Source organism: Oncorhynchus mykiss, chromosome 11 (assembly GCF_057628025.1).
Source record: "Oncorhynchus mykiss isolate SJ-2025 chromosome 11, ASM5762802v1, whole genome shotgun sequence".
In the NCBI taxonomy this organism is placed as follows: Eukaryota; Metazoa; Chordata; class Actinopteri; order Salmoniformes; family Salmonidae; genus Oncorhynchus; species Oncorhynchus mykiss.
The window spans coordinates 58,682,703-58,695,704 of record NC_143032.1 but is presented as its reverse complement, the minus strand read 5'-3'; the positions used below and the strand labels follow the sequence as shown (position 1 = coordinate 58,695,704).

Sequence of the window (13,002 nt, the reverse complement as noted above, 5' to 3'; positions counted from 1 at the left end):
GTGCAGGATTTTTTTTATGCGTAGCTGCTACTCACTCTTCTGCCTACGTAGATGCTGCTCAATGCTACGCTGCTGCTTTCCCCTCCTCGATCGGCGATGAACATCTTTGGTGTAAACTAATCAGATTAAGTTCGATTTCATGTTATTTTTTTCAGTTGGGGAGCTAGGCTACATGTAGCTATTTACATGTTGTACACAAAAGACATGATCAACATGTTCATACAAACTCGCAGATTGTTTTTTGCCCCAATGCAAAACTCAAGTGGGGAGTTACATGCAGCTATCTAGACAGTACATCAAACACAAGCAAAACAAAGACACAAAGTCTAATTAGCGATGAATGTTATTTTTTTAATCATCATTGCAAACAATGGCTAAGCAGTCAGAGTAGTAGTGTTCTTTTTCAACAACTCTGGCTAGTGGCTACGATATGACAGCAACTACAAAGACTAGCTTACATCATCACACAAAACGTAGATTGTTTTTGCTCCAATGCAATGTGTAGGGACTGCGTCCTGCTTGTGCAACTGCAATATCCGTTACAACAAACAGAGTCAAACAATCAATATTCAGGTAAACAACATGGATGTATTTCCTAATGACATGAGCACCATCTTATTATGGAAATTGGTATAGTACACTTAATTTTAAAAGTTTTAAGAAGGTTTTTAATAATTTGTCACAGCACATTTATTTGACCTTCTACCATGGAACTACCTGTATGCATTAAAAATAATATCTTTCAATGTGCCACAAACAATAGGTTACAGTATAAAATAAATTGGTCAATTAAAAACTAAAAAGGTTGACCTTAATAATTTCATGGTTATGTTATCACTAGAGTTAAAATAACATGTTAAAAATTACAAAAGGGTGAAACTATCCAATTGGGCAGTGTTCTGTGAGTGTTCTGTGAGCACATTGGCTAGGACAATCCCTACTACTCCCATATTGTAAGTGTCACAATAGTTGTCTCTATAAGGTCAGGATCTCTGTTTAACATCTCATCCAAAAGATGGACCCTTGTCTTGACTACACAAGAACCCTTTTACCCAACTAGGGCATTAGGATCTACTTGTACCAGAAGAAAGAGTACTCCTTACTGGACTACCACAGCACAACTATATGCCAACAATATTTTCCAGCTATGTAGGTTCAAAATACCATATGCCATAGTTCATATTCCCTAATCCCTACCTCTAATTTAACGCTTGGATGTTACACTCTACATACTAAAGTCAATTGTTAATTTGTTTCAATAAATGATAACTAACAGCCATTTTCCTTATGAATTCAGCCCTAATTCGTTTGGTATTGTATGTGACATAAAGATGCTTCCTTCACATGATTTAGTCAAGCTGAATAAGGATTTTATAGAGGCTGTCACCAGGGGCCTCATTTATACTTGAACTTAGTCGTAAGATCATTTCCGATGGTGTGCTTACATTCGATTCATAAAAGATACTGGGCATAAAAAACCTTGCTTACACAGGTTCTAAGAATCCCATTTTGTAACGTACGCACCTGTGATCTATAAATCTAAAATTAACTTAAAATTGACGGCACCTGAACGTGCCTTACAATCAACGATTTCCCCTTATAGAATGCTAGCACAAATGAGGGTTTAGTCAGGAATAGCCATGGACCAAAATAGAAAAGCAAACCTTTTGAAAGACGAGATCACAGCGATGGTAGAGGAGATCGAAGACAGGAAACACGTATTATTCGGTGGGTTGACAAACAAAGCCAAACAGCTAGCTTGGGAGTGTGTCGCCGCTGCAGTGAACCAGGTGGGGCAGCAAGACAGAACTGTAGCTGATGTGGAAAAAGAAAGTGTCTGACCTTAAACTGCAAGGGGAAAAAAAGAATAGCCCTACATAACCAGCAGGAAAATCACCTACATAGAGTCTAGACTTTGCGTAGGGATAATATAATTTCCACGCCAAAGTAAGGTTTTATAAATAACTACTTATACGTGGTTTTCTGCGTAAGTCATCCTTAAGATCAAAATTGATCATAAGTCCGTTTTATAAATGAGGCCCCAGGTATTGTAATTGACATCAGAAGACAGAGGTCAAAGCCAGGTGGATGGACTCAGCTATATAGTCTAGGTTACAGCTGTTGATAGCACTCACATTCAGACAGCCATTGGGATGCAGGTAGATATGTCTCCTCTTTTCCAGGAATTCCACTTGTTGGACTAAAGGAGACAGGTGAAGAGATCATAATCAAAAATTAAGGACATTCAACATGGAACATAGCACTTACGTAAATTACTGGTACCTACGTGTACAATAAACAGTATAGTGGACATGGACATATACTGTACAGTATAAAGTATATGCCATTTAGCAGAAGTTTTTACGAAGCACGACTCAGCTTGGCTGTATGGGGTAGAATTCAGGTCAATAAAACTGTACAACATAATTGCTAAAGATATAAAGAATATATTTCAGAATTAAGTGGATGAAAGCCAACTAGAGATGAAAATTGTGAGATAAAATTGCTGACACTAAAGGCTAGCTAGATAATGCAAAGAAACAAAATCAACTGTCTTGATGCAGTGCATAAATTGTCTACATTGTTTGTGGAAACAATACAAAAAAATGCTGATATACAGTGCCTTCGGAAAGTATTCAGACCCCTTGACTTTTTCCACATTTTGTTACATTATAGCCTTATTCTAAAATGGGTTAAATAAATAAAAATCCTCAGCAATCTACACACAATGCCCCATAATGACAAAGGGAAAACATTTTTATTTTACATTTTAGCAAATGTATTAAAAGGATTTACAAGTATTCAGACCCTTTGCTATGAGACCTGAAATTGAGTTCAGGTATATCCTTGAGATGTTTCTACAACTTGATTGGAGTCCACCTGTGCTAAATTCAATTGATTGGACATGATTTGGAAAGGCACACACCTGTCTATATAAGGTCCCACAGTTGACAGTGGCCGTCAGAGCAAAAACCAAACCATGAAGTCGAAGGAATTGTCCGTAGAGCTCCGAGACAGGATTGTGTCGAGGCGCACATCTGGGGGAGGGTACGGAAAAATGTCTGCAGCAGTAAAGATCCCCAAGAACACAGTGGCTTCCATCATACTAAAATGGAAGAAGTTTGGAACCACAAAGACTCTCCTAGAGCTGGCCGCCCGGCCAAACTGAGCAATTGGGGGAGAAGGGCCTTGGTCAGGGAGGTGACTAAAAACCTGATGGTCACACCAGTGATGGTCACTGATGGTAAATTGGCCAGACAGAAGCCACTCCTCAGTAAAAGGCACGACAGCCAGCTTTGAGTTTGCAAAAAGGCACCTAAAGGACTCTCCGACCATGAGAAACAAGATTCTCTGGTCTGATGAAACCAAGACTGAACTCTTTGGCCTGAATACCAAGCGCCATGTCTGGAGGAAACCTGGCACCATCCCTACGGTGAAGCATGGTGGTGGCAGCATCATGCTGTGGGGGATGTTTTTCAGCGGCAGGGACTGGGAGACTAGTCAGGATCGAGGCAAAGTATAAAGGCACAAGGCGAGCCCCAAATGCAGACACAGGAGGCAGATGGTTGGAGTTTAAGATGTTTAATAAATCCAAAGGGAATAGGCAAGAGAATGGTCGTGGACAGGCAAAAGGTTATAACCAGATCAGAGTCCAGGAGGTACAGAGTGGCAGGCAGGCTCGAGGTCGGGGCAGGCAGAATGGTTAGGCAGGTGGGTACAGAGTCCAGAAACAGGCAAGGGTCAAAACTGGGAGAACTAGAAAAAGGAGAAAAGGCAAAGCAGGAAACCGGGAAAAAACGCTGGTAGGCTTGGACATACAAGACGAACTGGCACAGAGAGACAGGAAACACAGGGATAAATACACTGGAGAAAACAAGCGACACCTGGAGGGGGTGGAGACAATAATGAGGACAGGTGAAACAGATCAGGGTGTGACACAAAGATGAACGGAGCAAAGTACAGAGAGTACCATGGCGCCGGAGAAGATAGCTGACATTTTTTACGTGCTCCTAACCAACTGTGTTTTTTGTTTGTTTATTTGTGTTGTTTTGTAACTTATTTTTTTACTTATTCTGTACATAATGTTGCTGCTACCGTCTCTTCTGACCGAAAATAACTTCTGGACATCAGAACAGCGATTACTCACCACGAACTGGCAGAAGTTTTTTCTCCTTTAATGAGTCCGACGAGCCCGACTTGAAGGACATACTGCTTTCCCGGGAACAGGCCCAAATCCTTGTCATTTGCGTGAAGAGAAGACAGAGAAAATGAGGTCGGGCTGCCTTCTGAGAATTTGTAGGCGATCGAATAAACACCCACTGCCTTCCGTTCCACTAACTAACATGCAAACATTGGAAAATAAAATCGACGACCTACGAGGAAGATTAAACTACCAACGGGACATTAAAACTGTAATATCTTATGCTTCATGGAGTCGTGGCTGAACGACAACATTATCAACATACAGCTGGCTAGTTATACGCTGTATCGGCAGGATAGAACAGAGCTTGATTTGACAAGGGGTGGCGGACAATGTATATTTGTAAACAACAGCTGGTGCATGATATCTAAGGAAGTCTCAAGGTTTTGATCACCTGAGGTAGAGTATCTCATGATAAGCTGTAGATCACACTATTCACTTAGAGAGTTTTCAACTGTATTTTTCGTAGCTGTCTACATACCACCACAGACCGATGCTGGCACTAAGACCGCACGCAATGAGCTGTATTCCGCCATAAGCAAACAGAAAAACGCTCATCCAGAGGTGGCGCTCCTAGGGGCGGGGGACTTTAATGCAGGAAAACTTAAATCCGTTTTACCAAATTTCCATCAGCATGTTAAATGTGCAACCAGAGGGGAAATACTCTAGACCACCTTTACGCCACACACAGAAACACGTACAAAGCCCTCCCTCGCCCTCCATTTGGCAAATCTGTCCATAATTATATCCTCCCAATTCCTGCTTACAAGCAAAAATTAAAGCAGGAAGCACCAGTGACTCGGTCAATAAAAAAGTGGTCAGATAAAGCAGATGCTAAGCTACAAGACTGTTTAAGTAATTAATTTGCATTTTATTGCATGACATAAGTATTTGATACATCAGAAAAGCAGAACTTAATATTTGGTACAGAAACCTTTGTTTGCAATTACAGAGATCATACGTTTCCTGTAGTTCTTGACCAGGTTTGCACACACTGCAGCAGGGATTTTGGTCCACTGCTCCATAGAGACCTTCTCCAGATCCTTCAGGTTTCGGGGCTGTCGCTGGGGAATACGGACTTTCAGCTCCCTCCAAAGATGTTCTATTGGGTTCAGGTCTGGAGACTGGCTAGGCCACTCCAGGACCTTGAGATGCTTCTTACTTCTTAGTTGCCCTGGCTGTGTGTTTCGGGTCGTTGTCATGCTGGAAGACCCAGCCACGACCCACCTTCAATCCTCTTACTGAGGGAAGGAGGTTGTTGGCCAAGATCTCGCGATACGTGGCCCCATCCATCCAACCCCTCAATATGGTGCAGTCGTCCTGTCCCCTTTGCAGAAAAGCATCCCCAAAGAATGATGTTTCCACCTCCATGCTTCACGGTTGGGATGGTGTTCTTGAGGTTGTACTCATCCTTCTTATTCCTCCAAACACGGCGAGTGGAGTTTAAACCAAGAAGCTCTATTTTTGTCTCATCAGACCACATGACCTTCTCCCATTCCTCCTCTGGATCATCCAGATGGTCATTGGCAAACTTCAGACGGGCCTGGACATGCACTGGCTTGAACAGGGGGACCTTGCGTGCGCTGCAGGATTTTAATCCTGCGTAGTGTGGGGCTGTAGTGGAGCAGGTTGAGATCTTCAAGTTCCTTGGTGTCCACATCACTAACAAACTAACTTGGTCCAAGCACACCAAGACTGTTGTAAAGAGAGCACGTCAAAACCTATTCCTGAAAAACCTGAAAAGATTTGGAATGGGTCCTCAGATCCTCAACAGGTTCTACAGCTGCACCATCGAGAGCATCCTGACTGGTTGCATCACTGCCTGGTATGGCAACTGCTCGGCCTCCGACCGCAAGGCACTACAGAGGGTAGTGCGTACGGCCCAGTACATCACTGGGGCCAAGCCTCCTGCCATCCAGGACCTCTATACCAGGCGGTGTCAGAGGAAGGTGCGAAAAATTGTCAAAGACTCCAGCCACCCTAGTCAAAGACTGTTCTCTCTGCTACCGCACGGCAAGCGGTACCGGAGCGCCAAGTCTAGGTCCAAGAGACTTATAAACAGCTTCTACCCCCAAGTCATAAGACTCTTGAACATCTAATCAAATGGCTACCTAGACTATTTGCATTGCTCAGCCCCCCCATCCCCTCTTTTATGCCACTGCTACTCTCTTGTCATTATCTATGCATTATCACTTTAATAACTCAACCTACATGTACATATTACCTAAATTACCTCGACTAACCATTGGCCCCGCACATTGACTCTGTACCGATACCCCCTGTATATAGTCTCGCTATTGTTATTTTACTGCTGCTCTTAAATGACTTGTTCCTTTTATTTCTTATTCTTATTTGTATGTTTTAAACGGCATTGTTGGTTAGGGGCTTGTAAGCATTTCACTGTAAGGTCTGTTGCACCTGTTGTATTCGGCGTATGTGACTAATAAAAGTTGATTTGATTTGAGAGATCTTTGATGAAAACCTGCTCCAGAGCACTCAGCACCTCAGACTGGGGCGAAGGTTCACCTTCCAACTGGACAACGACCCTAATCACACAGCCAAGACAACGCAAGAGTGGCTTTGCGACAAGTTTCTGAATGTCCTTGAGTGAACATTTCTGGAGAGACCTGAAAATAGCTGTGCAGCAATGCTCCCCATCCAGCCTGACAGAGCTAAAAGGGAGAAAGCGAGAAAGGGAGAAACTCCCCAAATACAGGTGTGCCAAGCTTGTAGCGTCATACCCAAGAAGACTCGATGCTGTAATTGATGCAAAAGGTGCTTCAACAAAGTACTGAGTAAAGGGTCTGAATACTTATGTAAATGTCATATTTCATTAAAACCTGATATTTTATAAAAACATGTTTTAGCTTTGTCATGATTGGGTATTAAGTGTAGATTGATGAGGGGGGGGGGGGGGTGGCGACTATGTAATACATTTTAGAATAAGGCTGTAAAGTAACAAAATATGGAAAAAGTCAAGGGGTCTGAATACTTTCCGAATGTACTGTAGGACTTGATTCAATCCGTATCCCTGAAGTACAGCGCTATAGCTCCGCGTTCGTGGAGACTACATTTACAGGAAACGCTGTATATGCCAGCTCAATGGAAATTACCTTTACATTTTAAGGGTGCTATAGCGCTGAACTTTGGTGATACTGATTTAATCAATCCCATAGACAGGTACAGTGCTCTACCACTGTTTGAATTGGTTGAAAGATGACAAATCCTAAACTTAACTTAAGCCCCGTTTCCATTGGCACTTTAAAGTCAACCCAGGTTGGGCTGGCCTTAAGTGGGCTAGCTCAAATTGCGTTTCCACTGCCTCCAGAAATGAGAAATTATGTAATGTTGTTAGGTAGCCATTATGTGACTGCAGCTGGCTTCGCTAATGTTGCTAGAGAGTGTACAAAGCTGTCATTAAGGCAAAGGGTGGCTACTTTGAAGAATCGCAAATATAAACACTTTTTTGCTTACTACACGATTCCATAAGTGTTATTTCATAGTTTTGATGTCTTCATTATAATTCTACAATGTAGAAAATTATAAAAAATAACGAAAAACCCTGGAAAACCCTTTTGACTGGTACTGTACATTAATTGGCTACTTTATGGCCAACAGAGGCAAATGTTTTCGTTTTCCCATAAAAAGAACCAAGTGAAGGAGTTCCATAACTTCCATTTTCAATTTCCACTCGAGCAGCCTCCAAGAACCAAGAACTGCGGATGCATAAAACAATTTGCTTGATAATGCAAAGTCAACGTTAGAATGCAGTTTAAACCACCTCTGAGCGAATTTATGTAATGCGCTCTAATGCACCCAAAGTCGTTTTCCAGTGCTTTGTCCCCATTATTTCTTGATGTGCATCAGCTCTAGCTCCTGTTTTACAGAAATGGTTGGAAGTAGGTGTCTCCATAATGACAATCTAAATAGCCTACCTTCAACTAAAAAGTTGTCACAACATGCGAGTGCTGCTCCCTCTCCTCTTGCTCACTCAACACACACACACCACTCACTCACTCACTCAGCAACAGCCTGCATCAATGCCTGACAGTCAGCAGCTGGTCACAGTGAAATATATATATATTTTAAGAGAAAATACATGGCGGCCACAGTGCAATTTAGGAATAGCTCAAAAACCCGCAACCCGTGACCAATTAATTTTCACCCGAAACATCATGGAAACGGGGCTTAATATGGTTTGCTCACCATTCAGCCCAGTGCAACAGTACAGTCCACCTTGCTGGATCAGGTGATCCCAGCTGCCAGGACATCCAAGAAGCCTTAGCTTCTCTCTCAACCTCTCTCTGACCAGTATGCCCCTCTCCACCATACTCTTCACTCCTTCCTGCCTGGGACAAGGATTTACAGAGGTCTATTTAACTTATCATGAAGCACTAGTTCCACGTATTGTAACCAGACTTTGTATGATCACATTTTATACTAGAGAAGCCTTGCAGACAATGCTATTCAAGCATAGACTAGCCATAATGACTTACCACTCCACATGGTGGGCAGGGTTACTGAGCACCGTGGCAACCACACGAGCTCCTCTGACAGATGGCCGGGACCACAAAGCCCTGACCTGCTTCTCGGCCTGGGACTGAACAGCTAGCAGTGTGGAGCTCTGCTTTAGGACACATAAGAGGTGTCCAACACGCTCACCTGTAGTAAGGACAATATAAGAAAATGCATTTCCATACAGAGATTTACTGTCAATCTATGTCCTGGGGATCTTACATTCGTCACATTCGATGAAAGTAAGAGACATCAATTGATAATACACTAAGAGACAAGTGAACCCTTAAAATGGCTCACCGTAAAGCCCAAAGCTGTGGGAGAAGGACTGGGCACACAGAAGCTCCATCCCCAGAGAGGCACACAGACGCACTGGCCAGGCGTCTTGTTGAAAATCCCCATGGCACAGGCCCTGTGCAGGCAGCAGGAAGAAAGGGAAAAACCTACACCTCTGAGAGTGTAGAAAAAAAGATGCAGAGAGAAGAATAGAGAGAGCATGAGGAGACTGAAGAGGACTACTATAACAACTGTTTCTACTGTAGAAATGCTACTCCCTGGGATAGACTGATGCCAGGACCTCCAAAGAAGAAAAAAAAACATTGATAAATGACTTTGCTGATAACTTCTTTATTGAGGAAAACATTGACTTACTACAACTGTAATATGTGGTTGTCTCACCTAGCTATCTTAAAATGAATACATGAACTGTAAGTCACTCTGGATAAGTGTCTGCGAAATTACTAAAATGTCAAATGTATAACATCTGTTACATTACTAACGACTGCAAAAACAGTTGGGTTATGGAGCAGTACCACCATAAGCTGTGTGAGGAGTCTCCAGTGCTTCTGGGAGAGGTCTGAACCAGTAGGACAGTGAGCAGAAGCAGATAGAACAATGACACTCTGCTCTGGAGCCATCTCCAGATCCTCCATCATTTTTTGCACACCCACACCCCTCTGCTCTGTATCCCAATACCGATACCGACGGACATCCTGGATCCCTGCTGCCTCAAAGATACCAGCCAAGGAGTCTGCAGAAAGGAACATGATGACTAGAGCTTCAGCACCAATATCATCAGCAAAACTATATTGCTCTGTGATTGTGCTTTTAACTATGTGCATGCTCTCCTCCCCCCGCTACTTACCATCACAGGGGGAGGAGAGATAGACTGGCCCACACCAGACACCGCTCACATTGTACCAGTGCTTCAAGAGCTCAGCCCCCAGACGGACAGCCCCAGTACAGCCCACAGTCTGCACACCCAACACCTATAGAATAATGAGCACAGGGGAGGGGAGTAAAATCAAAATACTCACAGCCATAATGTATTATCCAATGCCACTTACAAGCTGATGTTGATTGATTACATAAAAAGTAGTGTGTGGATAGGGAAGGGGTGGCCAAACTGTAATTACATAGGTTACGCTGCCGTTGAGCTTGTGAAAGGCCTATCTTTGTGTCCAGATGGCGGTTCTTGACTGATGGCTTGGTGCAGTGCTTGTTTAAAGACAGTTTCATAACCTTGAGCTATAAATCAGCAAGCCACCTACTGTATGAGAAAACTGTGAGGATCACACATGAGGTCAAGTTGATCCATGGACCATACACAGTAGACAGCAAAGATTACCCTGTTCTCCACGATGGCATGGCAGTCCCTGCCCAAAACCAATTCTGTTGCTCTCCTGGTGAATTCTGGAAGGCCAAAGGATGATGGATACTCTGGACAGAGAGTGGGGTCTGTGCAGATCTGTTGCATTATTTTCCCAATGAGCGGGCTCACAGAGGTCTGACCTTCCTTGTTGAGATACTCTGAGGTCCCAAAAAATAGTTATGACAATAAATATTTTAATGCTTAGGCTAGATTAAGCTGTAATATATTACCCTAAAATAGTAACTTCACAAGCTTAACTAAATAATTATAAAATATATATTATTTGATCAGTAGTGATATTCTGCCATTTAGTTTAGTTGAACTCAGTCAGTGGTTCTTACTCAAAGCACAAGGACCAGACACTAGGATCAGTGACAACAAACGCTAATGAGATGCATAGAAGTCAGCCAGCTGAATTTATGAGCTAACTCACCTCTTCCCGCCAAGTACACTTTTCTGAGATGAGTGTCTGTCTTGAAGTCAGCCAATAACTTGGTTTCAGGATTCGGTTCGGCAGTTGGAGTGTCGACGAATATAGAGAGAAGAGTTATTCCCCGGGCTTGAACATTTTCAGTGGAACCCACTCCACCATCACTATTACATGTTTGCCTCATCTTTTTAGTTTCATCACCCTGTTCTGTCTGCACTAAGCAAGCCACCAAGCCTTTGTTTATGGTTGTTGCTTAGCTACACAACATCAATTTAAATACCGTATCTTTGCAACGTCTGTGATGGATGGCTTCTACCGTTCTCGTATAAATAATATAAACGGTTTTCACTAGTTACCACAGCCATAAAGTCAGCATTGGATATCGTAAAAATTAATAATAAAACAAATGTTGCTTGTTGTTCTTAACTTAAGTTTGGGGTTAGGCTTAAGTTTAACATCTAATTTTAAGAAGATCAATTACAGAAATAGGCCGGGTTTAGGATTTAGTGATTGTGGTAACTTATAAATTGACAGGTTTGAGATTTCGTTCTCATTGACCTCTATGCTGAGTAGCTTTCGCATCGACACTGAGCTGCAATATTCCTAGGTTTAAAAAATGATGTAATCTTCAACCTAGCGATTTCCCAGGAAGTGTTCAAGAACAGGTAAAATTGTAGCGTTTGCTTTCTTTAATGGAAGTATGTCCTTTTCACTTTTTGGCAATATAACGTTAATACAGTACAAATGTAGGCCTATGGAAACAAAAAGTCGCTTTTTTAAACATCGCGCCCTGCTCCTGTTCCTCAAAACCCAACTGTAGAAACTCACAGAAGAGAGAATTGAAAAATATGAATTAGATTATCACTGTCAACAAGCTACAAACTCTTTTGTGTGGTTTGAAATGTAAATGCTGCTTTTAAAATTAACATTTTTACTCCATGTTCTAAGTACTCCATGTTCCTGATATAACATTTGAACCATTCAAACCAAATTGTCCCTTTGTGAAGTAAGGCACAATTAAGCATTATACTCAAGGCCCTTTACTCAAAGCCCCCAGTCAGACTGCATTGATGATGCTGACACAGCAGTTTTCCTATTGAATCCCAGTATAGTAGCAAGTGTAGACACATGGTTGCTGACTGAAGCACCTTTTTAAGATAATTTGCATGTTAGAGGGTCGAGATTTTACAAGAAATTTGCAGCTAGAAATGTAACATATAGAGCTACTGTCTCGTCTCACGTTTACATTCAATGCATTGTATTTTGCATTCAACAAGTGTGAACTTGGTGCACATCATTACAGAGCAAATAAAAGCTCACATTTGTGGTCACTTACAACATTTGAGGCAGATTGTTCAGACTCAGCTGTACACTAGGTGGCACTGCATGTTTAAGTAAATCGTTCTTGCTCCATTTGCAGTAGGTATACTTGAGCCCCTGATTCTTGTTGGAACCCTTCTTCACAGAATACAACATGTTGGTACTCTTTTGATCTTGGGCAGTGTGAATGATGAAACTCATGTTTGTTCTCTCTTAACATTTGACCTAATTTAATCTCCTTTTGATGCCAATAGATTCACAAGATCCAATAGATTCACAAGAACCTCATCGATCATCTAGTATGCATGCATATCACTGCTGTAGTTATGAGATGAATACTCCCCCTGACCTACTGTATGACTGCACTTCACTGTGTGAATACATTCTTGTGTATTATGCAAGCTGATCACTGCAGAGAAGCTGCCTGACCTTCAGATGTATCAGATAGGCATCTCTCTCTGTACAGTATGGCCGTGTCCGACATCTGGCTGGGCTATTACTTACTTAAACTGCATACTGAGTACTAATTGTACAACATACTATTTAGAACATACTGTTTATTAAAAAACAAATCCAGTAAAGCTTCATTCATAACCAAGTGGGAAGGCAATTACCAGTTGTGAAGTCGTAAATACCAGTTAGATGCATTCATGTGCTTTGAACTTTGGCTAATGGCCACCCACCTGCGTCAACCATAAATTACAGAGTTAAAGATGCATATATATATATATATATATATATATATATTTTTTTTTTAAATAGTGACACTGACAAGGTACAAATCTGTCGTTCTGCCCCTGAACAGGCAGTTAACTCACTGTTCCTAGGCCGCCATTGAAAATAAGAATTTGTTCTTAACTGACTTGCCTAGTTAAATAAAGATAC

The 13,002-nt window shown here is 42.0% G+C and overlaps 1 protein-coding gene across 2 annotated transcripts; it reads right to left on the bottom strand.

The window, feature by feature from the left end:
- Positions 1-325: 325 nt before the first annotated feature.
- got1l1 (glutamic-oxaloacetic transaminase 1 like 1) lies at positions 326-11,090 on the bottom strand. 2 transcript variants are annotated; one of them, XM_021621523.3, is made up of 9 exons: positions 10,801-11,090; positions 10,344-10,525; positions 9,861-9,984; positions 9,529-9,746; positions 9,017-9,167; positions 8,698-8,863; positions 8,408-8,550; positions 2,136-2,200; positions 326-1,815 (listed from the first exon to the last, which is right to left on the bottom strand). In XM_021621523.3, the coding sequence occupies exons 1-9, from the start codon at positions 10,979-10,981 to the stop codon at positions 1,681-1,683; spliced, it is 1,365 nt and encodes a 454-aa protein (XP_021477198.3). In that variant the 5' UTR covers positions 10,982-11,090; the 3' UTR covers positions 326-1,680. The 2 variants fall into 2 exon arrangements, with proteins under 2 accessions (XP_021477198.3, XP_021477199.3); XM_021621524.3 differs by lacking the exon at positions 326-1,815 and having other exon boundaries at positions 1,930-2,200.
- Positions 11,091-13,002: the final 1,912 nt, after the last annotated feature.